This window comes from Carassius gibelio, chromosome A20, assembly GCF_023724105.1.
Source record: "Carassius gibelio isolate Cgi1373 ecotype wild population from Czech Republic chromosome A20, carGib1.2-hapl.c, whole genome shotgun sequence".
In the NCBI taxonomy this organism is placed as follows: Eukaryota; Metazoa; Chordata; class Actinopteri; order Cypriniformes; family Cyprinidae; genus Carassius; species Carassius gibelio.
Window position 1 is genome coordinate 19,279,904 of NC_068390.1, and position 25,030 is coordinate 19,304,933.

At 38.1% G+C, this 25,030-nt stretch overlaps 1 protein-coding gene across 2 annotated transcripts; it reads right to left on the reverse strand.

Moving 5' to 3' along the window:
- Positions 1-200: 200 nt before the first annotated feature.
- Positions 201-24,364, reverse strand: LOC127938943 (metabotropic glutamate receptor 1-like). Of its 2 annotated transcripts, none has more exons than XM_052535870.1 (9): positions 24,077-24,363; positions 21,779-22,635; positions 17,601-17,850; positions 10,200-10,435; positions 7,886-8,132; positions 6,465-6,636; positions 5,792-5,918; positions 3,942-4,884; positions 201-2,473 (listed from the first exon to the last, which is right to left on the reverse strand). In XM_052535870.1, exons 2-9 carry the CDS (start codon positions 22,512-22,514, stop codon positions 1,729-1,731), a joined length of 3,456 nt encoding a protein of 1,151 aa, XP_052391830.1. In that variant the 5' UTR covers positions 22,515-22,635; positions 24,077-24,363; the 3' UTR covers positions 201-1,728. The 2 variants fall into 2 exon arrangements, with proteins under 2 accessions (XP_052391830.1, XP_052391831.1); XM_052535871.1 differs by having other exon boundaries at positions 2,184-2,438; positions 24,077-24,364.
- Between the last annotated feature and the right edge of the window lie 666 nt (positions 24,365-25,030).

Here is a 25,030-nt window from a genome sequence, read left to right on the forward strand (position 1 = left end):
TGCAAAGATTGCGCAACATCATACGCCGACGGAAACGAAGAAGATACAATAAAAACGTGATGTGGCATTTAGAGTGCTTACAATGTGAATAAACCACATTTATGGTGATGTGGGGTTAGAGAATGATGCTTTTATGAAGTAACACATTCAAATCTAATTTCAGAGATATTAAAGATAATGATACCATGACATCATAAAACTAAACTCATACTAAACTGTCTTTAATAGTGTATTAAACACCACTTGCATTTGTAATTTGTAAGACAAAAGAGCATAAACATTTTGAAGCCATAAACCCATCAAGTTCTAAAACTGAAACTGGTGAAAACCAAAATACAGTTTTAGATATAAAATGTTTATTTTACAGCATGATTTGTCCTGGCAAAAAGAGCATTTTCCTCATTTTTAAGTTTGACCATTTAAACATATGATCTGTCAATTCATTTATATTAAATAAATGATTCCGTTCCAAACAATTAACACTAAAAGACCTAATATCACAATCCATTCTAACAATTACAATATGTAAGATATTCAAGAATATTCTTTTGAGAGTTGCATTCTAATAGTCCTGCGAAACTTAAAGTGTAATAGTTGCAAATTCATGTGATAATCCTATGCGAGATTGGCAGTAAATGCTACAAGTTACCACTAGAAGCAACTACTCATAGATACAGTTTAAAAATGGAACACTTAAAAGTGTGTAAAAGTTGCTGAAATAATACTCCAGCTTCCGTTCCACCATGTACGGTACATCCCTTTATCACAAAGAGCAAGTTATAAGACATTGTTTTTAAAACTTACAAATATCTCACATTCTAATCATAGAAACATAGAGCAGAAATACAAAGACACCATCTTTGTGGAAAACAATAGATGGCGGAACGGTATACAAACCGTTGGAAAACAGCACTCCCTTTTTCAAAGGTTCAAAAGTTCATGCATGAGACAAAGTAAAAAAAAAAAAAAAACCTGTTTCTTTTATTTACCATGGCTCCACATTTCAGCTAAAATAGTATTCTATACCTAAAATTACAATCAGCATTCTTGCCTTTGCCTCACAAAGCCAAAACACTGAAACATTTGGGGAGCCACAAGGAAATTGGAAAGCATTTTAGAGGGAAATTCCAGATTTACTCACTCAGTTAACCAAATGAGATTTATTGTGTGCAGATGGATTCCATGTTTCACTTTGACTTGTGCACAGATGCTGAAAAAAAAAGGAAATCACATAAAAAAAACAGATACACAGCAGCCCAATATGAGATATGATTCACTTGTATGCACTTATACACTTATGTGTCTGTGCCGTCGACATCCAAAACCCTCATTTTTTCCATGGTTGTTTTTCTGCTAGCAATAGTAACTAAACTGCTTAATCAGAACCAAATCCAGCTACATAGTTCAAAAGCACATACAATCCCAGAAAGTGTGTCAAGAGTGAAATTTTAAAGCAGCAAGCTGGCATTATCACTCCTGGACAGTTGTGATGTTACTAGCCAGTGGATTTTGGGCACAGCAACACAATAATTTTTGTCACTCCAACTTTCTGCAGCATTTTGGAAAACGGATGCTGCCAGCGCTACCTCGGAGAAAAATATTACCAACAGGATGTTCCATTTGTTCATTTTACAGTTCTTCCTGCTTTCCAAAACATTTTGAAAGATGGAAGCAAGTGAAATCTTGCAGAGTTCGATTAACAAACAGCGCCGTCCTGAGCATGTACTTTTATAGCGTAAAAGAGCTCTGTTTTGGGGTGTAGTTCATATTTTGGGTGAAGGGAGGGTTGTTGTCAGAGCCGGGGGATCCGGGAATGGACCCCCCTGACTGAAGTGAGTCCCTGAAGGGAGAAGGTGGAGTGAGCAGAGTCAGCTTACTCTGTGCCAACTCTTCCTCCACACATTCCTCTTCCTCCTCCTCTTCTTGTGTGGCACTCTCACACAGAAACCCCTGAATGAGATTGAGAGCTTCCATTTCTGAACCTTCCTCAGGGGACGCCTCACCTTGCAGGGGAAGAGGCAGCTGATTGGCAGATGATTTATAGGCGACGGGGCTTGACTTGTTCCCTTTGCCGATTACAAATTGGTCAAAATCAGGAACCGTAGAGCTCAGAGTGTCCACTGGCCCCTCTTGAGGATAATCAGTGCTGTGGTCTATTAAATTAGGAGGGGAATAGGAAAGTGGTACCCCTCTCTCGTGGGTTGTAGGATGTTGGGGACCCCCATCCTGCCCCTCTCTGAGGTTGTAGAGATCCTTGTCGTCGGGGTGAGAGCCATTGGGGGCTGTGTTGAGACCAGCATCATGTTCAGACTCGGGGGGTTGTGAGGCATTAGTTAGGGGTCGTATGACCGCCGTCTGACTCTGGCCGACCGCTTGCCTCCTCACATGCACAGACAGTCTGTGGAACACACTCGACCCCTTCCCCTGGGGCCTGGCACCTGATTCAGACCATGACACAGACTTTCCATTAGGACTATGAATGAAACAGAGACCCCACGTTATTCCCACGAAGAAACGCCAGAATGCCACACCGAGACAGAGAAGAACATCACAGAAAAATTATCATTATGCGTGTTATCATTCATACAAGTCATACAATTATCAGCCATAAAACTCTCATGATTAGGGTTAGCATACGATGCATTACTCAACATTGTTAATTCATGAAGTCTCTGACAGAGATCTCTCAAGCATGCTGATTGTGTATCTCATAATGACCTGCTTACAGAGCATTATGAAAGCCACGATGGCTCTTTCTCTGCCATCCCTTCTCTGCACTGGTCTGCTCAAACTGAATGTCATGCAGTATGAATAAGAGCTTTATGGAATTCCACTCAGTATCAGATGAACATGGCATTAGCTGTCCGCTCTTAGTGTAATTAAGTTAACCGGACAGAGAGGCCTCAGGGCTGAAATCTGCATCAGAATCAAGGGGTGTTCACACTGACAGCGATTTGCAGAGTCGAAATATTCCACATTCAATGTGCCGACTATCGATGGGAGCCAAGTTTCTTCAAACGTTTACATTTATGCAAGTAAATAGCAAATCAATGTAGTAACCAGTGAATTCCAACAGGAGTGAAGTTTTTGCAGACATTTACTTTGATGCAAATAAGTAGCGACTTGACATGAAAGTGAAAACTGCTACAAAATTTTACATTTATGCAAATAATTATTAACTTAGTGAGGCATCCAGTAACATGTCAACCTTAAGAGTTGGTTATGCTTTTGCAAATGGGCAGCGACGAGTCTGATTCATGCAAAATCGTTCAACTTGTTCACAATGCACTATGACTTGCTGTGATCTACCAACAAATATTACTTGAAAGTTATTTTAATGGTTTAATGTTACTTTTTAGCAGCCAGATTCCTCATCAAAATCTTATTTTTGCCTGGAAAGAATCTCATTTGTAATCAGATTTTCTGAAGCCCACCATCAGCACTGAGGCATCCAGTAGTATGAACGTAAACGAGAAAATTGCTATCAGTGTGAACAGGGCAGTAGAAGGGAACTGGATATGGTAGCTACAGCCTCTGCAAGAACTGGGTTAAAGTTTTAGTCAGGAGAAGATTTGGCATGGGGGGAGGAGGCACACTGAAAAGTGGGTTAATACTGAGGAGGAGAGAGGGACTAAGTGGATGGGTAGTTAGATGAAAATTAGGTTAAATTTTAGATGAAGATTCAGCACAGATAAAGGACGGCCGGATAGCGTCTGGCTCTACCTACATACATACACTTGGTTTTGCAGCAGGTAGAAAAACATAGGAGAGACTCAAATACACACACATGCTAGAAAGAACTCTTTCATTGCTATCGCTGCAGTCCAAAATGTTTGTGTGCTACTGAGAAAGAAACACTATTATTTTATTTCCATACGTTTCATAGCCTATGTGCATTAAAACAGAAATGTGACTCAAACCTATAATTATCTGTCACTCACTTGGTACTGGCAGTTGCGTTGTTGTTCTTCTTCTTCCTTCGAAACATGTTGAGGATGCTGTTGCTCTGGCAAGGAGCTGCCTTCCCGTCGCCCACGTGCATACGAACCACGTCTGAGGTTGTAAAGGCGCTGCGTACGTTGCGCTCGGGCTTGGAGATGATGATGTACATCTTGGGTGTGAACATGCAGCCCAGTGCTACAGTAACACTGAGACTGACGGAGAAGGAGGTGGTGATGATCTTGTAGTTGGAGCCGAAGTAGATGGGCACAAAAGCCAGCCAGATAATGCAGGTGGTGTACATGGTAAATGCAATGTACTTGGCTTCATTGAAGTTGGCAGGCACGTTGCGGGTCTTGAAGGCATAGTAGGTGCAGCTCATGATGAGCAGGCCGTTGTAACCCAATGGAGCCACTACGCCTACATTACTTGTGTTGCAGATAAGGTACACCTCACTGATGCTGGGGTAGCTCTTCACCGGCTCAGGGGGTTCCAGCACAATTAGTGTAACCACCACAGCCAGCTGGAAACTAATCAGGATGAAGGCGATAACCACTTGGGCCCAGGCGCTCATGAAGCGGGGCTTGCGAGTGCAGATTTTCTTCTTGCTTCCAGCCAGGATGCGTGCAATGCGGTTGGTTTTGGTTGCCAGGGCGGAGTAGCACATGGCAGACGACAAGCCCACTAGAAGGCGCTGCAGATAGCAGGAGATCACAGTGGGACGTACAATGAGAGTGAAGGGGCAGATGTAGCCAAGGAAGATACCCGCCAGGATGATGTAGCAAAGTTCACGACTGGAGGACTTCACCACTGGCGTGTCACGGAACTGGATGAAGACAAAGGTGACGAATAGTGTTACCAGGATGCCGAGGCAGGAGAACACTACTGCGATGATGGACTCCACACTGCTCCACTCCAGGTATTTGAGTGGAAGAGGCTTACATTCTGGAATAAAACAAGCAGATAGGAAGTCAATAAATGAAGAACAGGACAAAAACAAATACAGAATTTCAGGATTGTTGGACTTCTGGATATCGTTGTAATTAAGTTCAAATGGAATTATGGTATAACTGTATTTTCAGCTTTGCCATCATATGAACAGCTTATGTTTTAAAATATATTAAAATAGGAAACTTGTTTTAAATTGTAATAATACTGCACAATAATTATGCATTTTTGATCAAATAAATTCAGCCTTGGTCATAAGAGATGTCTTTCAAAAACATGACCTCAAACTTTTCAACAGTGAAGTATGAATTGCATTTTTACATTTTTTTTTAATGAATGAATAGAAGAACGTCACATCATTGTCCCTTAAGCATCATATGCCCCACTTTTGTGTGCATTTCTTTCTATGCATTCTGAAAACTCATATTCTTTATGACAGAGCCTTATCCCCGAAGTGTCTCTTTCTCTCATTCACTATGACAGAGCTTTTTCTCTATCTCAGATCAGTCTGTCTCTCTGGTAATCAGAATTCCCTGTTGCTCCTCAGGTTCCATGGTGAAACTGTTGAGCCTGACACACGGCTGCTGAGTACTAATGGGATTCCAACCTCACCGTTATCCAGCTCTGCTCGCTGCTGCAAAGAGCTGTCAAAATAATGCGCAACTCACAGCCCAGAGGAAGAGAAAGTGTTTGGTAAGGAGAATGCGACGGGTATAGAGAGGAGTGATAGGAGAGAAGCCGAAAGGAGATATGGGCTGAACAGGATCTAAAGCATAAATGTTGGTGGAATACAGCAAATATTTTTTCTGCTATTCTCAATGAAATAGTAGTGTAAGTGTTTAAATGAAGAGATATTTTAATTGATAATTAGGAGGATGAAGGAAATGTAAACAGAGTCTCTTACCTGCCAGTTCATCATCAGGCCACCAGCCCAGGTCACAAGCTCTGCACGTGAACTCATCCTGAACATATTCATTATCTTTACATGTAGTGCAGATCCAGCAACAACTCACTTCACCTTTACGGATCACCTACAATCAAAATATTTATGTTGATGCCAGCTACAGAAACACTTCACAACTGTACAAGTTTCACAAGTTAACATCAGTTAATTCATGTCACAACAACAACAAATGTAAATAAATAAATTAGTATAGAGTTACAATTATATATATAAAATTTTTGCCAATGCTTTAAATATAAGAAATATGTATCTTGCAATAACCCATCAGTCTATCAATGTATAGATGTAAAATAACTTCTTAACGAGTTATTTTAGTAAAAAAACTTTTTCTAAAAAAAATGTTGTATCTTAAATTCTTAAATTGATACATTCCTTGAGATGTTAATTTACACTCATTAATAACCATTAGGGGGTATTTTATCTTACTGTACTGGTAGCTTTTTCCATTTGTTTTGTGAACTTTATACTTAAAACACGTGGAATAAATCAGTGAAAAAAAACTGTTTGTATACTAATCTGAGACATTAGAAAGCATTTTTTTTTAAATCACACTTCAACTGTAAATAGTTTCATCTGCCAATACAATGAATACATGAATATGCTATATACACACCTTGATCTGTCCCTTAGAGCACGGTTCGCTGCAGACGGATCGGACCATCTCAGTGCGGTTCGTCATGAGTTTGTAATCACTGATGCTCAGAAGACCTTCGTGCCACGACCCCACATTAATGTAATGATAGCGGCCCAGCTCCTCCACATACTGTAGATTCATAATATCATACCTAAGGGCATAGAAAAGGAGAGAGAGGGGTAATGATATGGGTAATGAAAAAAGAGAAAGAATAAGAGCAAGTCTGCCATAATAAGTAGTTCAGCACTGCTGAAGCCTCGGGACTTGCAAGAGGCAGAGTTCACACTTTTACTATGTTCACACATCCAAGTCTCTCAACTTCGCATCTTCCACCTGGGATATGAATCCACAACCTCCTGAGTGCTGTCCACTCATCCATACTAATGACACTCCCTAGCTTACAGATGAGGCAAAGTGTCACAAACACACATGTGTACACAAGTCGGTGGCAGTCTTGGCAGAAGTGGAGCTGTCATCTTTTGTTGGTGTATAGCCAGGGTGACAGGAGCTGGCCGCATCAGGGTATTGGAGTGGAGAGGACTGAAGCATCTCCTTGAGACAGGCAATCTGTTCCACTCCAAGTCCATTACCCTCTGACACGCACGTTTTTGCACATGTTGGCGAGGGTACCAATGCCAAATCTAACCGGAGAGAATGTGCAATCAGTTGTTGCCGCAGAGAATAGGTATTCAAAATGGTCCTTGTCACACTGGCCATTCAGGTGTGAGTTGTCATATTGACATTAAACTAGTTCTGTTTCAAAACCTGGTGGGCTGACTTGGTACACTAGTAGTTTCCTTCTTTTGCACCTCCCTAACGCTCTCCCTCATTTAGAATGTTTTACATATAGACACATTAGACAGCAATTCCAATGGCAATTGTTTGATGTTTAGGGTGAACATAGGTCCTCTTTTTTCCATACAAGTTATGGACAGGATTTTAAAATTGCCTATAATGTCAGGACTTTGCCTTTGTTTTCATACTTCCCTGAAGGTAAGGAATAAAAATAGTGTGTATAGGCACTGAACATAATTGACCAGTCTTGGTGTTGGATATACAGATAGCAATCAGCAAAGCAAATATGTGTACATATAATTTCTGATGATTATACAGAGCATGTTATTAGGAAAGCAACATAAAAACCTGGACATTTCAGGCAATTTAGAAATCCTATTCACGAACATACGGCCACCCTAGTAGCATGTTGCTAAGATAACAGTGTGATCTAACTACTCTGAACTATAACTATACTGGTCTTAGTCGGTATCTTACCCTGTGGTGGGGTTTGTTTTACAGTGGTTTTTGGGCACATTGACAGTTATGATGCTTCTATAGGTAGATAACTAGGTTTTGAAATAAGACACTAGTTCTTGCACATACAAAGTATTCTTATCATTTACCTCCCAGGGGAGTCTCCATTTACATCAAAGTAGATTTCCTCCCCAGAGACGCCAGTAAAAGAGGTCTTGAGAAGATAGTCCAGCAGCTTACTGCCATCAATGGGATCCATTGCCTCGCACAGGCCGACGTGGTCTGGGCACAGCTCTTGATGCATGTCATGAAGACCATGAGCCATTGCATAAATCGCATTGATCACGAAACCCATCTTGCTATCCTGGACATAGTTGTCTTTCAAGCTCTCATTTCCTGTCAAGAAAACATTTTAAACCAATGTAAGCAAGATTAAAGTGAGGACAACAGTCGTATTTTTGCCACTCTGCCTCCATCCATCCAGGATTTGTCTTTTTTATATTTGTTTATTCATTGAATTTGTTAGCAATTTAACAAATAAAAAATATGGATGCTAAATGAATTAAATTAGCCTGAAAAACTAAGGCCTACAGCGAAAGGCTCTGTGCTTTTTAAAAAATATATAAACAAATATATCTGCAAATTTCTGATTACTATAGAGTACGAAAAGGCAGAACTTTCTCTTTTCTCTTAATATATATATATAATATATAATATATAATTTTATGCCCCAACATTAAAATGAGATGACATTTATCAAACTGAAGAGGCTGAATAAAAGGAAGGAGAGTCCTGCTGGCAGGCTGGCAAACTTCATTGAATTTCATATCTTACGAAGCACTGGCAAGCCACTGGACAAATGCCATACTCATAAGCCAGCCGATGGAAAAGCCATTCCAGTGCTACGTATACATTCATAATCAGAGGCAATAAATATACAAAAAAAAATCTGAAGTTTCTGCACAAGCTTTTTTTTCAGTAAAAAAAACCTTCCATCCTTAAAACAAAATTATTTCACCTAAAAAGAAGAACTGCTAGTTTTGGGGTTTTTTTAAGCTTAAATGATCAAATGTTAGTAACATTTATGCATAAAACAAGAACAAACTTGCCAATGGGGTGAGATTTTAATCAGTTTAATTAAAAATGTTATTCATGCAGTTTTGCTTCTCATGTAATGGTTTTTGTGTTAAGCATGTGCAGATATTTGTACAGAAAAAAAAAGAGAAAAATATTGACTCAGAAAATTATATTTGCAGTGTCTAAATCAACCAGGTGAACTCTTCAATCTCACACACATGCAAACAGTGTGGGTAACTCGTTACACTGTGATTGTGTCTTCTCTTTGTGCATTCACACAGTTTCACTCACACACACACACACACACACACACACACACACACACACACTTTGTGACGGCTTATTTCCTCTTGTGCAACAAGATTCTCTTGTGCTCTCAGTGCCATCAAGCCTACCCTACAAGCAGCACAGGAAAGTTGGACTGATATTTTATCTTGGCAGCATAGTGTCTGACTTTGCTTGACTTTTAGACTAAACTGAAGTCTTCTAGAGATACAGCTCATCAAAAGTTTATGATCAATATCAATCTGATGCTTTTCCAAGCGCATGGTCAGGATACTACTATAAAATATGAGACAAAGAAGCCTTGAGATAAATGTTCATAGTGTTCTGGAGGATAAATATATTTTGCAGAGCTTTTTATAATGACAATGATGAAACTAGCTGATTTTCACTGTATGTGATGCCTTTCTGGACTGCACATCATCTTCAGAGAATAGCTCTGCTAGTCAAAGAAGCCAAACACAGTCCAACTTACTGTGCTGACTGTTGCCATAGTGAAGTGCTTCTTCAGTGCATGTATCATAACATCATAACTTCTCACTTACCACCATGAGGGTCTTTCAGAAGAAGAGAACAATAACAAACTATAAGCTCTTGTAATTTATTAAAACACCAAAAACTAACCTACATTACTACACAGACTTAGATATTAGGCTTTGTTGATCCGGTTGCATTATGCAGAATTACATTTGTAAAAATATATACTGTAGTAGAAGCTGCATTTTTTCCTTTCAAGTGCTGTCTGAATAAAATAATAAGTACTACTAATATAATGTTTTAGGACAAAAGATGTTAATATTTCTATGTGGAAAGGCAAAGAGAACAATTATTTAAAAAGCACAAAAGACAAGGGGACACATCTCAGATTACCTAGATCACCTTTTAAAGCGCCGACCAGATGATAATTACATGGGGGGGAAAATGGAGGGAAAATATACAGAGATACCATTAATCATTCAATGAAGTATCATGCATAAAATAATATTCCTAAAAAATTATTCATTCAATCAGACTTTATTTTTAATTAGAGTTAATATTAAATGTTACTGATTTCTTACATGTTCATGTTGATATAATTTGAAGATCTTCTGGTTCTTTGTTTACCTGTGCAGATTTTCTGGTAGTTATGGTTCTCCTGAGGATGATCAGGAATCCGGCACTGGAAGCGGTACTGCCAGAACTCAGCAAACCACGGGTTCCTTGTGTTGGTGTCCAAACGCAGCTTCAGAAAGTATTCATTAAATGACTGAACTTCTTCCGTTTGCAGCTTCATTGTGATCCCCCCATCTGCTTCCTCCTCATATCCTTCTACCACCTCGTCACGATCTGCCCAGCCATCACTTTATAAGAAGAGAGAGAACATAACATGTCAGATGATGAGGAATTTGTGTCATAAAGATCCAGCTTCTTTGCATAAACATGGCTTCCATATTACTGCATGCATACAAATGAGATTCGGATTCACTTAAATCACCAGTGTGCACCAAAGCATTTCAGTGTTGGGCTGTGAGTGCTTCTGTTTAGCTGATATAATGTAATCCTGAAAGAAGACTGAACATTTTAGGATTTTGTAAATGTATGGAACCTTTGAACAATTTAATCGATTTAAAAGATATATTTCATATTCTACACTATTACTAACTAGAATCCTGGTGTCATTAAAGTAAAAGAAAGACATGATGTCTATGACATTTTCATTTTCCAAGCTATTTTAACTTAAACTCTTATGCTGATTTTCTACATTTATTTATAATATAATACAGTTATTATTAAATTTGAAAAATTTCAAATAGAAGCCTTTTTATTAGTCACTGCAGACTTCAGGACCTCCATTTTCTTTCTTACTCATTCTTCTCTGACATATTTCTCCCAGTCAGCATGTTTTACTTATTATGTTTCATTATACAGTTAAATATCTCATGAATCCATTTCTTCATCATTTTCTACTTGCCAAGCTTCCCTTCTTCCGTGCACACCGCAGTATTGTGGTGTCATAGGCAAGTTTTATTTATTTTATTATAGAGCAAATTAGACAAAATTACCTTTAGAGGCATTGACCTAAAATACATCTTCCTAAACAGCTTTGCACCCCACAGTAGAGCAGAAAATGGCAGAGATTAGATAGAGCAGAGCTCTACAGAGAGTTTTATTACCTCTATGAATAATGAAGGAGCTGAAGCACAGGTAGACTGTGCTGCTATGATAGGCAGATATGGCAGTGTCCTGAGGCTGAAGACAGGTTAACTACAGCAGCGATGGCACATAAGGTAGGAGAACAGAATCTTATTGATTTCATCCCTAATTCTCTGCTTAGATTCATCTCAAAATGTTCACCTTCCCCACATCATTTTGGATTTTCTCGCTTCTCACCTCGTCTCAGTGCACACTTATTACTGTGCCTGGTTTTTTTTACCATTCCTAATCTTGTTTTCCTTTCTTCTCCCTTCTCTCCTCACCTTCCCTCCCTTTTTGCCCTTTCATTTAAATATATACAAAATAATTGTTATTTTCAAAATATATTACAGTAAATCACAGCAAAGACATTTATGTTACTATATATATATATATATATATATATATATATATATACAGTACAGACCAAAAGTTTGGAAACATTACTATTTTTAATGTTTTTGAAAGAAGTTTCTTCTGCTCATCAAGCCTGCATTTATTTGATCAAAAATACAGAAAACTTTTATATTGTGATATATTATTACAATTTAAAATAATTGTTTTTATATTTATTATACTTTAAATTATCATTTATTTCTGTGATGCAAAGCTGAATTTTTAGGATTTTTAGGAAAAAATATTAATGTTCCAAACTTTTGGTCTGTAGTGTATATATATATATATATAAAGCTGTTCTTGAACTTTCAAAAGTTAGAATCAAAGAAAGGTCCACAAAAATATTAAGCAGCACAATGTTTTTAACATTTATAATAAGAAGGAATGTTTCATGAGCACCAATGCAGCAAATTAGAAAGAGTTCTGATGGATCAAGTGACACTAAAGACTAGTGTAATGGCTGCTGAAACTTCAGTTTTGTCATCACAGGAATAAATTAAACTTTAAAATATTAAAATAGAAAAATAAAAAAAACATTAAATTGTAATAATATTTCATGATATTGCTGTTTTTACTTTAGATTTTTTGTTTTTAGATATTTTATGTTTATATAGTTCTAGTTTGCAGGAAGCCATGTAAATAATTTATTCTCCTGCATCCTGCACACACATGAGTGTCTATCAGCCCGCATCCGCATTCACCCATCAAGCCTCGTCCCACGCCAAACGAATCATTAAAAAGAACCGGTTCATAAGAATCAATTTTGTTTAAGAATTGAACCTCACAGCTTGTGCTGTGTTTGTTGTTGTGTGCAGAAAACACTAAAGATCTAAATATGTACTCAATTAACCTCACCAGATGATAAAACAGCATATGGATGAATAATACTAGACACCCCATTTGGTCATCCTCTTTTTTTTTCTATCCTCCATTCTGTCATTACTCATTCAAATCCAGTATATTGTGGATGTGTGCTCTGGTTGACTGTTGCTCGATCCTCTCTAGAGGACTGAGTAAGACAGTGCAGGCTTAGGCTGCGGGCCATTAGAACTCATCCAGAAGCCTTTACTAATTCATGGTGCTCCAGTTAGCAGCAGCCTGGCTCTGTGTTTCACAAGCACCATTGCTGCTGGGAGCCCCCATCACGCCTGCTCTCGCTCGCCCCACACCAGCTTTCATCTGCCTCTATTACTCTCTCTCTCCATCTCACATTCACATACACACATGACGAGACTTTGTCATGTCCTCTCTACATGTCCTTTTTTCCCCCTCCTAAACACCCCAAATCAGTCCATTCATACCCCAAACCTTTCAATGCCAGCGTCTCTTAAATATTCTTTGAATTCACACGGGACAAAACTTGAAAACATGTATAGTGACATGAAGTAAACAGTGTAGAATCAACCTCTTAAACATTACAACAGCAGTCTGAGCACAAACAGATGTGCCTCAAGTCCCATGGGACGTGGTGTAATACAGCTCCAATGACAGGGCTGCTGGGATGCCTGCAGGCTTTCCTCGATCTAATGTAGTTTTGCTGTAGCTGTTTGAATCTTAAAGACTTGAAAGTGACCTCAGAGCGCTTGTTAAGTGCTGCAATAGACTGGCAGGTCAAAACAAACAGGTTTATATCTGCAGCTTCCCAGAGTATATTATGCTAATGCCGATTCAACCCAGCTACCTTGTTTTCTAGGCTTGTTTTTGTGTCAAACTCTCACTCAAAAAAGTTTTTTTCTCATTTCTTGCATCTTTTTTCTCTTTTTACATATCCACCCGAAGTTTTATTCTAATGAACTGATTGTACAGCCAAATGTTGAAACTTCCTGTATGCAGCCATTTGGAAAGCCTGTTAAAGTCAACCTTTCTCACTCTCTGCTCAGCCTCATGACTAATAAATCTTGTAATAAATTTAAAATAGAGGGCCAATGAGAAAGAGATCCTGATTTCCTAAGAATCAGCCTCCGCAGGCTTTACAAGAGTGGCCCTCTTACAAATCCGCAATATCTGCAGATGATAACTTTTACAAGGAGGTCCCAGGCAATCATGCAGTACTAAATGCACTGAAGAATGCTGAATGCAATTCTCCACATTACTTGAAGAGAAAATAACCTCAGAAGAAAAGCTATTTGGAGTGTTCAAGCGCACCTACAAGTAAATGACCCACTTAAATACAAACGTGGTAAGGAATTGTTCTTGTGTTACCCTTTATGAAACCATAAAGGGTAACACAAGAAGCAGAAGTGAATCCAGGACTGAGCTCGAAAAAACACTATGCTTTATCAAAAACACTGATTAAACCCTGTTAAACTTCGACAAAATGAGGTCAAGCACTTTTAAGTCATTTTATCATTAGCGGTGGTTACATGGTCATAAACAGACATCCTTTTCCAGTTTGAAATGTATTGAGAATTTTTTACAAATAATAAAATACATGAAATGTAAAATGTGGGCATATAATTATGCCTTTAGAAACAGAATTGTAATCTTATATTTCTACACATAATTACTTCTTAATTATCAGTTGTTTATCTTACAATACCATGGTAACAGTGTTGACATTTTAAGGTTGCCCTCTACTGACAAAGACAAAACAAAATTAACAACATAATAATTTTTGAAAGAATGATGCGTGTGTGTGTGTGTGTGTGTGTTTGTGTTTAGACCCACTGTCAATAAATGCATACATGTATGCATACACACACATTGATAACAAGATAATGATAATAATGTTTCTTGAACACCAAATCGATATATTAGAATGATTTCTGAAAATTATGATCACAGACAGGCCATCATATTCAGAGACCAGGCTTTCTAGGTCAGAAATTTGTGTCTGGAATCTGGATATTTGTCTGTTTTCATATTTCCATGACCCCATCTCATTCAGTTTTCTGCTGGGTTTAAGTATATTGCATGAATGTGATATAAAACAATAACCATCACTACAAGTGAAAACAATATTGTCTTTAAAAAACTTTAACTGGTGAACTTTAATTTGGAGCAAGAGAAAAACAGGGAGTGACTTGTGAAATGTGCCAGAGGTGTGCCACTTTGCTCACAGTTGATTGGTCCAAAACATAACCTGCCCCGCTGATGAAAAGCCGAGCCACTAATGGGACACACTGACAAGACTACTAATTTCCATCCATGACAAGACACATCTCAGAAAACAATGACAAGATGACAAGCTGATTATAGAAAATAAAATCTGCTATATAAAGAGACGGGGCATCTCAGGGATGTAGTTGCAAGGAAAAACTTAAAGAATGTACAATAATAACACAAAAATGTGTATATACTGTACTAATTTATATATCACCTACCAAGTGAAAGCATAAATAATTGTGAGAGTATATATCCACCACCTATATTACCAACCACCTAGCAACCACTTAGACCATTCATAAACTGCCCACATTAATCTATCACCATGGTACTGAGTTTGACTGAAGAAACAGTCATATACTCTTTTCTGAATTTTCCTTTTCTTTCTTCTTTATCTGTATGTGTAATGAGAGGCGAAAATTAGTTTTTGGAGGAAAGCGCAAAAGGATTATTGGGACTGGGAACACAGAAGGCACTAGGGGAAGAGAGTGCTGCTGTTTAAACATTTAATTTGGATTCCTGTCAGTGCTTGAACCACAGCTGAAATACTGAGGAGCTGATGTTGTTTTTCCTGTCGTGACAGCAATAACATGTGACTATGAAAATATCTATGGGGAACATGCTGTATGGGACTCTAAATAAGGAGTAAAAAACATAGTGGGAATGAAGCATGATCATTAAGAGGCAGAGGCAAACACAGTTCCCAGTATAGTCTGACAACTTCTGAGGAATCCAATGTAATAAGCGTTTAAGAGAAGCTGCCTGTGAGACTGTTGATGTTGATTAAAACATTTTAATTCAATGTTTTTCTTCTGTGGAAAATGACATAGATTTGGTTTTTGGTGAGACATGAGCTGGCTAAGACCAAAGCAGAGGAGAAGAACACCTGGACCTCATCCTCTTTTCACAGAAGAGCTCTCCAAACATACTCCCTCTGTTTCTCTCTCTCTCTCTCTCTCTTCTTAATCACTCTCTCATTCATTGTCTATCTCAGATACACATCATCAACTGTCTTGGCTTGAAGGCTTGGACTCAGATTATCATGACAATGCATGACGTGTTTTAATGAATAAATCTCCATCAGTACCCAGAAGCAGTTTGGCTCTCTGTCTCTCCTATTTTCCCATTTCCTCTCCAACATCTACTGTTAAAAACACACATGTTCAATTCTATTACCCAGCTTAATGAGATAGGGTCATGCAAATATGAAAACAGACAAAAATCCAGATTCCAGACACAAAGTTTTGACCTAGAAAGTCTGTTAACTGAATATGGTGGCCTGCCTGTGATCATACGTGGGTGGGCTATAGATGTTGCCTTGATATAGATTAAACAAGATAGCTGCTACAGTTCATTTCCAGATCTTCAAGTCTGCAAGGATTCCATCTGAGAATGTTATCCAGTGTTGATCTGATTTCACTATCAGAGAGTTTGACTGATCGGAGAATAGCCTTTGTAAAACAAACTGTGTATGACAGATTGATATGATATGATGATAGATATCTTAATACACTGGTTACCCATTTGTCTATCCCCTTAAAGATACCCGGTGGTGGGGAGTGGATGGGTGTCTTGTATCATCATGAGGGTGTCTCTTTTTTGTGATTGACTGACTGACTGTACATTATTCACCTTAATTACTCAGCAATCAAATTGGGCGATAAATTAGGAAACACTGGACTGCTTGACCAATTGACCAAGTTGACCACATGTCATGTCTGCCTAATTATTATTCTCATGAGGCTTGATAAGTAGCAAAAAAAAGAACTAAATATTTTATGAGGGTACGCCTAATGATGACTAGTGTCTTTTTAGTATCTTAATATGGTATTTATACAATTTTTTTCAGTTTTCATGTTTAATTTTAGTAATTTTGTTATGTGCTTTGGCCCTTTTTCTATATTTTTATATTTCTATTTAGCTTAAATGTATTTTTGTTTAAGCTTTAGTTATTTAGTTATTTCAGTAGTTCAGATTTTTCATCTAATATTTATTATTTAATTTACTCAAATTACTATTTGATGTGCTTTCTTATCAGGATAATATAGTAGACAGAATATAGAGTAGCAGAATCAAATATGGGACCCTAGCTGTATTGTTGCAGCATATGGCACATTCTTAATTTCCAAGCCATAAGCAATTGCATGATGCATTCACTATTGGGGGACCCAGGATCATCTTTTGCTTGCCTACTGCTTATTTGGCATCAAATACATTTCCTGTGAGAGGCTGTGAGATTGAATATTTAATACCCAGCCCACAGCACTTTTCCATCCCTATCTAAAAACAAGTGACCACCCTCTCTCACCCAAACATAAACTCAAACACTCACACCACATAAGACAATGGCAGGAGGCAGTTTCCAGGGATTTGTGAGCCAGCTACTGAATCACAAATTATTCATTAGTGGTGAAAAGTGTGAAAAGCACCTCTGTTCACAATGTCCATATTTAATCTCATCTGGATTCCCTGGAAACTTGTCTATTCCAACACTTATTTCCAATTCTGATGTCTCTTCTTCTTTCACAATAATAAGAAACACATGCCTAGGCACTTAAAGCAACACATAAAATGTACTAATAATTATTACAAATATTAGAATCATATTTGCTTATTTTGCACACAAAATGCAAAAGCATCAAAGATGATGCAGTTGTGATATAACCATGAGCAAGACAATGTGGGTGTCATTTTGACTTCTTTGGCCTCTGTGTCTCATTTCAAAGCTTGCAATTTATTCCTCTGACATGATCAAACATGATCAAATTACATCTAAGCATCATTAGTGATGTAGTTTCTCCTGCCTTGAAACGGAATGGTTTTCAGCCTTACCTTCCAATTAGCTGGAACTCTCCAGAAACCCCACGGCGTCGCATGGCCATCAGCAGGCCACGAACAGTCATTCCCTCACAGAAGCAGAGGACCACGCGGGCTTTTGGGAGACGCTCCCGCAGTTTCTTAAGCAGACGGTCAAAGTGCTTTTCGCCAGCATTACTGTATATCTTATCAGAGTGGGCAATACATAGACCTTCCTCTGCGGCCAACTCCTTAAAGGCCTCCATGCCACTCTCTCCATAGTTACCTGTGTTCAGATAGAAAATGTTGGACAATTAATAAAGGATACGCTAAAACACGTACGAAACTAATCAAAGACACAGAATGGAGGATAGATTACCACTACTGATCCAACACCTGTCAGACCAGTCAGAGCCCAGGATAACAAATGGATGACAGTTGACTATAGAGGACACAAAATGACAGGCAGACAGGCAACTGAAAAACATGAAATGGAGAAATGGTCACCACCATTTTGGATACAAATGGTGTCATACATTTAGAATGAAAAACACATAAATAAAAAAACTCTCACATAAATGCCATTTTGGAATACCTGATTCTGACTGGTTGAGCACAGCATTCTATAATCAAGTATTTTTTGTATCATCACTGATAAACTGCAACAGATTACATAGCTAGTCTTAAAGAGATAGCATTTATTCACCATGATAAATCCTTTATTATTATTATTTTTTTAATCTTATATTCCACAGGCACTGTACTGTAACTAAACAAGTAGGACACCAATAATAGTTTGTAGTGCTCTGGAGAATTACTGCAAATTACCATAATAGTTCACCTGAACACTCTGTGTCCTTTTCAAAATATTGTATGAATCAGAAACGGGTCCGTGCAGAACTTAAAACATCTTCTGTTCCATCCAACGTCTGGACTGCCAGGCGAAATTTCCATCTCATTGTGCAGGCAGCAGAGGTCACTGCTGTTGACTGTGCTCAGAAGAACAGAGCTTCTGTCTAATCAGGAAAGATGAGTGGTGTGTGGTCACTGATGACTGTCTGGAGGTCAGTCTCTGTAGTGTGGGTGTGCGGGTAACAATTCCAGCACATTCACAGTTCTGTGGCTCTCTAACAATTCCTTTTTACTCTGTTTACCTCTTTCTTTATGTTGTCTGGAACAACTGTATTTGCAGGTTTAGGTTTCTCTCTTACTAGCTTACTCCCTTTTTCTTTTTCTGACACAAAATACAAGTTTGTACCATTGTGTTTTAACACTTTGTCATTTTTAAAGGTGTCTCATTTCAGCTTTTTTGCTTACTTTCATAAAACTCGGACTTGAATCAAATAGTTCAGCTAAAAAGGAAGCTAGTCTGATTTTAGTGATGTCATCCTGATGTCATATTAAATAGCATTTGATCCATATAGTTAAAATAAATGAATATCCTACAAAAGAGAGGTACCACAGGTAGAGTGTTAAATAAACATTTTAATCTAATACTCAGAGTTCACTGCTAACGTTTATCTGCCGATTTGGCTGTTTGTTTTTTGTTTGGCACTTTTCAGCTGCTCACACTGGGATATCAGCCAAACCAACTGAAGACCAGGCTGGATGACCAGTTTAAACCAGTTAAAACCAGCAAGCAGGCTTAGCTTTAAACTTTTCAGAATGATTTACATCAATAGAACTCAGATTTTTTTATAAAGATTACCATGGTAGATTGTTACAAATGGGTGCCTGTTTAAATATGGCCATTAAAATGGCAAGAAATTTAACAGAATTTATATTTGGCCGTGTAATTATTGTAATCAAAGATCTCTACTGTTACTATGAGCAACAGGCAGCGATGTACGAGTTGCTGATGTTGTGTTTGTGAATCTAGTTCATGCCAGCTAAACCATTACAGAGTATCTCCTGAGAAGGAAAAGTCATCTTACTAATTATTTATGACCAAAACCAACAGAACAGTGAATTTAGAATTAGCATTTTATTGCTTATTTAAGTCTGTCTAAAGGTGTCCCTTTATAAAATATTCAGATTTTAAACAAATGCTTGTTAGAAGTATGTTGAGGGGTCAAAGTATATTAATATGAAACAAAGAACACATCACTAACAAAAAACTTAGTTACACTGCATTTAATTCACTGAAGTATGCTGATAGTAACCTAAAGAGTTACTTTTTTACATTATTTACTTTGAAATTCATCAGCTATAATGGAACAGAATTAATACACAGAAAAAAAAGTGATGTGGCCCATGAGGACATTAATCATCTCAATGTGCAGTTTAACAGACAAGCTTTCAACCTTTGGATACTTTATATACAAATCACCTACTGTATTGAAAGTGAGACACACAAAAATGCTAGAGGGAGCAACAAAAACTGTGTATGTTGTGGGAAGGGAAGGGAAAAATACATTATCACCCTCATTATGTATGGAGAAACTGAGTCATTAATGCATGCTTCCTTATGCAAATAATAAAAGGTCTTCGGTCCACTCGCACTACAACTGGGAGTGAATTACCATAGGTATTTAAAGAGTGGTGCAATCATTACCTTTAAATTACAGTTTTTCCAATTGTTTTCACTTAATTTAAAAATGTTAACACTTAAAACCTGTCTGTTATGTGTTCATGCTTTTGTATTCAAAATCTGACTTGCACAACCTTATCATTCTGTCAATAGTCAAAGTAAGGAAAACTAGAGAGTGTTATAACACGGAGTCTAATCAATCAGAAATTAGCTACAGTAGTGAAATTGCTATCATACCAGCACCCTCTTAATATACAGTAATAGCAGTTGTAGAATTTTAAGCCAGATTTCATGTCTGGCTTATAAATTTAAATTTATGCATTTTGCAGACGATTTTATCCAAAGCGACTTACAGTGCATTCAGGCTATCAATTTTACCTATCATCTGTTCCCTGGGAATCGAACCACCAACCTTGCACTTCATACCACAATGCTCTACCAATTGAGCTACAGGAACACTATAGTTTATAGTTTGTAAACATTATAGTTTATAGTTTATTGGCTTATAGTTTGATTTGTGATCATGTTAAAGAATGTTAAATGACAGAACATCAACATGATCTCCATGTTGAAAAAACAAATAGAAATCTAGTCACAGCTGACCGGACAGGGAAGGCTATAACAATGTGCTTCCACTGGACTCACAAATATTGCACATAATGGTACACTGTTATCCTCACTGAATGTTATATACAGTAGTTACCCTGTGCATTTATTATACTGTTTAGAAATAAAATGTTTCAAATGCAATTACAGGTGAAATAATTATTATTTTTTAGTTAATTTTAAAGATTTTTATGTTAATTTTTTAAAAGTAGATTGGAAGTAGATTTTGAAGTATTTTAAAGTAAATTAAATGACCACAACATATTAAAGCAGGAGTCGCCAGTGTCAGACCTGGAGAGCCAAAGTCCTGCAGAGTTTACTCCAGCATTGTTAAAAACTCACCTGCCTGTAGTTTATTAACCCTTAGAGTTTGATTAGTTGGTCCAGGAGTGTTTGATTAGGGTTGGAGCTGAACTTTGCAAGATTATTGTGGCTGTCGTGGCCACCCCTGAATTAAAGACACAGTCCACCTAAAAAGATCTGTCACCATTTACTCACCCTTATGTTGCTCTAAACACTTTTTAAACTATTTTTGGGTGGACTATCACTTCATGACAAAAAAATGTACCTCGTTTTCCCATTTATCCATCCTTTAAAGACTGTACAGAACTTCAGTAGTCTTTGTACTTGGTATTTATAAAATTTTTGAATAAGTTATATCTCTCTATACTACTTCGAGTTACAGACTTTCTTTAAGTGTTAAAAAACACAAACACAAAAGTGCTAAAACACTCCCCTGCCTCCTTAACAAGACACCTTCCCAGTTCTCACATTAATTCATTAATTTGCAAAGTTTAGGGATAATTTCTAAACTATACAACCATTTTGGACAAACAAATATGTGAATATTATATAGAAGTTTGAGTCAGTGAGACAAAAAATGTAATTAAATTAAAATTAAAATAAAACAAAACTTGTTTTAATTAATATGCTACTCAGTGCAAAACATATAGGTTACCTGTATTCACACGACAGGCTTTAACATTGTTAAGAAAAGTTTATTAAAGGTCTCATACATCTCATACATACATTAATCTTCATAAAAGAAACAGTTAGAACGTGTGACTTAGTGACTTACCCTCTGTGTGAACGGCAGACACGTAAGTCCAGTTATAGTGTTTGACTATGTCGAGCATGGCGCGCGCCTGCAACGTGTCAGAGGGCACGACACGGAGGAAGTATTTGAAGAGAGTTTTGTCGCTCAGGTCTATGCTGGTGGCCGAATAAGCGATCTGGGGGATGTTAAACAGCTGGAGGAGATTCTGCACCTGGATGGCCACCGAGCTGGAGCCAGGACCTATGACTCCTGCGATGGGCTTCTTGGTGGGAGGAGGCTGGTTGAAAGGCGTCCCGTCGATGCACCACTTAGATCCGTCTTTGTCGTCCCGAATAGAGATGAGAGAGTCTCGGATGAACTCGATGCTTTGCTCTAGAGCCACTGAAGAGTGCCAGCATGAGTCCCGGATCTCGCAGCCCAGGGTGATGTTGGGCAGCAGGTTCTGGTCGGCGTTGATACGGTCCAGCGTATAAAACATCGCTTCCACTCGTTGGATGCCATATTGCTCGCGCACGTCCCCGCATTTTCTGTCGGCCACACGCTCGGCGGACGGCTGGTGGTGCACGGAGAACAGCGCGCCGATGATCACCTCGCCATCCATGCGGGCGACAGAACGGGCCGCCGCGCGCTGGACCACCGAACGCTTGTATATGTTCCCAAGTGCATGAGATGAGAGTGTCGGTAGAAACAGACATAGGAACAGTGGAAAGTGTCTGCACGAGACACAGGGCATCTTTAAGCGTGCCATGTTCCACATTATGTGACGGGCATAGCGTGAGAGCTGCTCGTGCCCGCGGTGCTCGTTTCTCTGCAGTCCTAGATTCAATTAAGGGACCATGATGCGCACGTGAGACAACAGGAATGCGCCCTGACACCTGCTGAGAAAACATAACACAGAGTTACTTAGAGAAGACAAGTGCATCTATTATAAAAATCATTTTTAAAGAATGCATTCATTAAAGGTCAGTTCAACCTATGGAGAAACGGCGCATCATTTAACACCATGAAATAGAGCGCTGTTAGACTGGTTGATTTGTGACAGTTTAACCAATTATAAATGAGCTACAGGGGTAAAAGCACTATGCCTAAGGGGTGAAACCACCAGCAAAAATACTGAGATGACAATTGTATGATTTAAAATAAAATATAAAAGATTTATAGGACAAATAAAATGGGACATAAAAATTTTAAAATATTATGCTTTATTTTGAATATCAGTGTGATCGATCAAAGAAGATGTATATCATCAGTTTTCGTTTAATGTGACATAAAATCCACAAATGCTTTTCATCAGTCTAAAACTAGAAACCCTACGTCTCAGGGTTGAAGATTGCCCAAAAGATTGCACAAAATAGGACAGTGTATAGGCCAGTGTCTGTTATGCTTTTAGCAAATGTTTTATGCGTTTTACATTTGTTTTATAACTGTATTTGCCTTTGCGAATTAAAATATTCAAATTATAGGCCTACTGTTTAAAATAATCAGGGGTGGGGTGGCATAACAATTATTTGAACAAGCACATTTGATACCCCCAAAAAGTGCATAAAATACTGAATATTTTTGTTGTTAGCTCACCTAATGAGGTAAGTTGTAACAACAACAACACCCTTTCTAACACCCTTTCTAAACTATTTGACATTATTTTGCATAGTTTAATGATAAGCTGTAGGTTTACAAACTAATTTTAGTTGCAGACAAATGCCTGAACATTATATTGAAGTTTCAGACGCATAGCGTAAAGTTACCTCCAAAAATCTAGATGCGTAATACAAAATACGCGCCGGTCTCTGTTAGACGACACTTCAGAAGCTTTCTGTTTACTATGGAGGCAAACGTACGTCATTATTCAGTATTTACTAAATAGCTGGCGAACGAGAGACTCACTGGTCGAAGAAACAAATGATGACAGAGTGAGCATCATTCACGGTTTGATGGCGAGGTCGTCGTTTTTTGTCCTTGCAGGAACGATTTCAGCACCGCGGACAGCGCAGACAACCAACCGTATAAAAGACAGTGAAAGAAACAATAAGACGCGCCTTTGTAGCCAAAGCAGAACTACTGGAAGCAATGTGTTTAAACACAAAACCTCAGGTACTGTATGACCCTTATATTTAGTGTGACTAAATATACTTGTTTTCAGACAGAGATCAGTTGCGCTCATCTCACAAAAATCTCAATGACAAATGAGCCATAATTACGATGCATTGCCTCCTGTACTCTCATTGACTGACATTGCTGCACATCTGTCTGTACCTGCAGTCACCAGGAAATACAAACAACAACAAAAACATCTGCACAGGATTTCGATCGTATACGCACCTGAGTCAATGACACATCGCTTTACCTCCTTCTGAGACAGCTGCTGGACTGATGATATAGCTACTTTCAGTTATCAGTGTATAGCCCAGCCAGATGATCTCTCTCTCCCTCCCTCTCTCTAATATTTTGATAATGTTAGTGGGCGGACCAACTAGACTTGGGGATTGTCTTGTCAGTTCAAGTCGTCAAATAAGTACTGATGTGAATGTAAATATCAAATGGCACTGGAGTGATTGATAACTAAATGTCAACTATTTTATACAAAACATTATTTTTGTGATAAACATGTTATATATATCTAAAAATCTTTAATAAGCGTAAAAAGTGATAAATAATGACTAATTATATTTACGTACAGACCACAAAGATCCCAAACGGAAAACAATCAAGCAGGCTTCAGTTGTTGTGGCTATAGTAAAATGCGAAAACAGAAAAATCATGTAAAAGGAATGGTTACTTTTAAGACAGCTTGTCCAGGCTAGAAGGCCAGACAGAAGAGCTAAAACAAACTTGGTCAAGCTGGAAGACCATCTGAAATCAAACCAATTTAGGATGCAGGTTTTATCTAGGTAGTTCAAAATTACTAATAAGGATTTTATAATAGTGGACGAAGGAACACTAGAAATAGGCTATATATTGCGATATGGATCTCATGTGAAGCAACATGACTGGCTGATTTTTCTCTACATTCTATAGAAATATTAAGCCTAGTAATTGCAGTATGATAGTGAATTGCATGTGAAAGTATACAGCGCCATCTGCTGACAGAACGACGCTTCTAGTGCAGTGGTTCCCAATCTTGGTCTTGGAGCAGGGGTAGGTAAGTTCGGTCATAGAGAGCCGCAGTCCTGCAGAGTCCAGCTTCAACCCTAATCAAACACACCCGAACAAGCTCATCGATGTCTTCATTATTAATAAGGCTAGGGAGGTGAGGGTTTTTTCAGGGTTGGAACC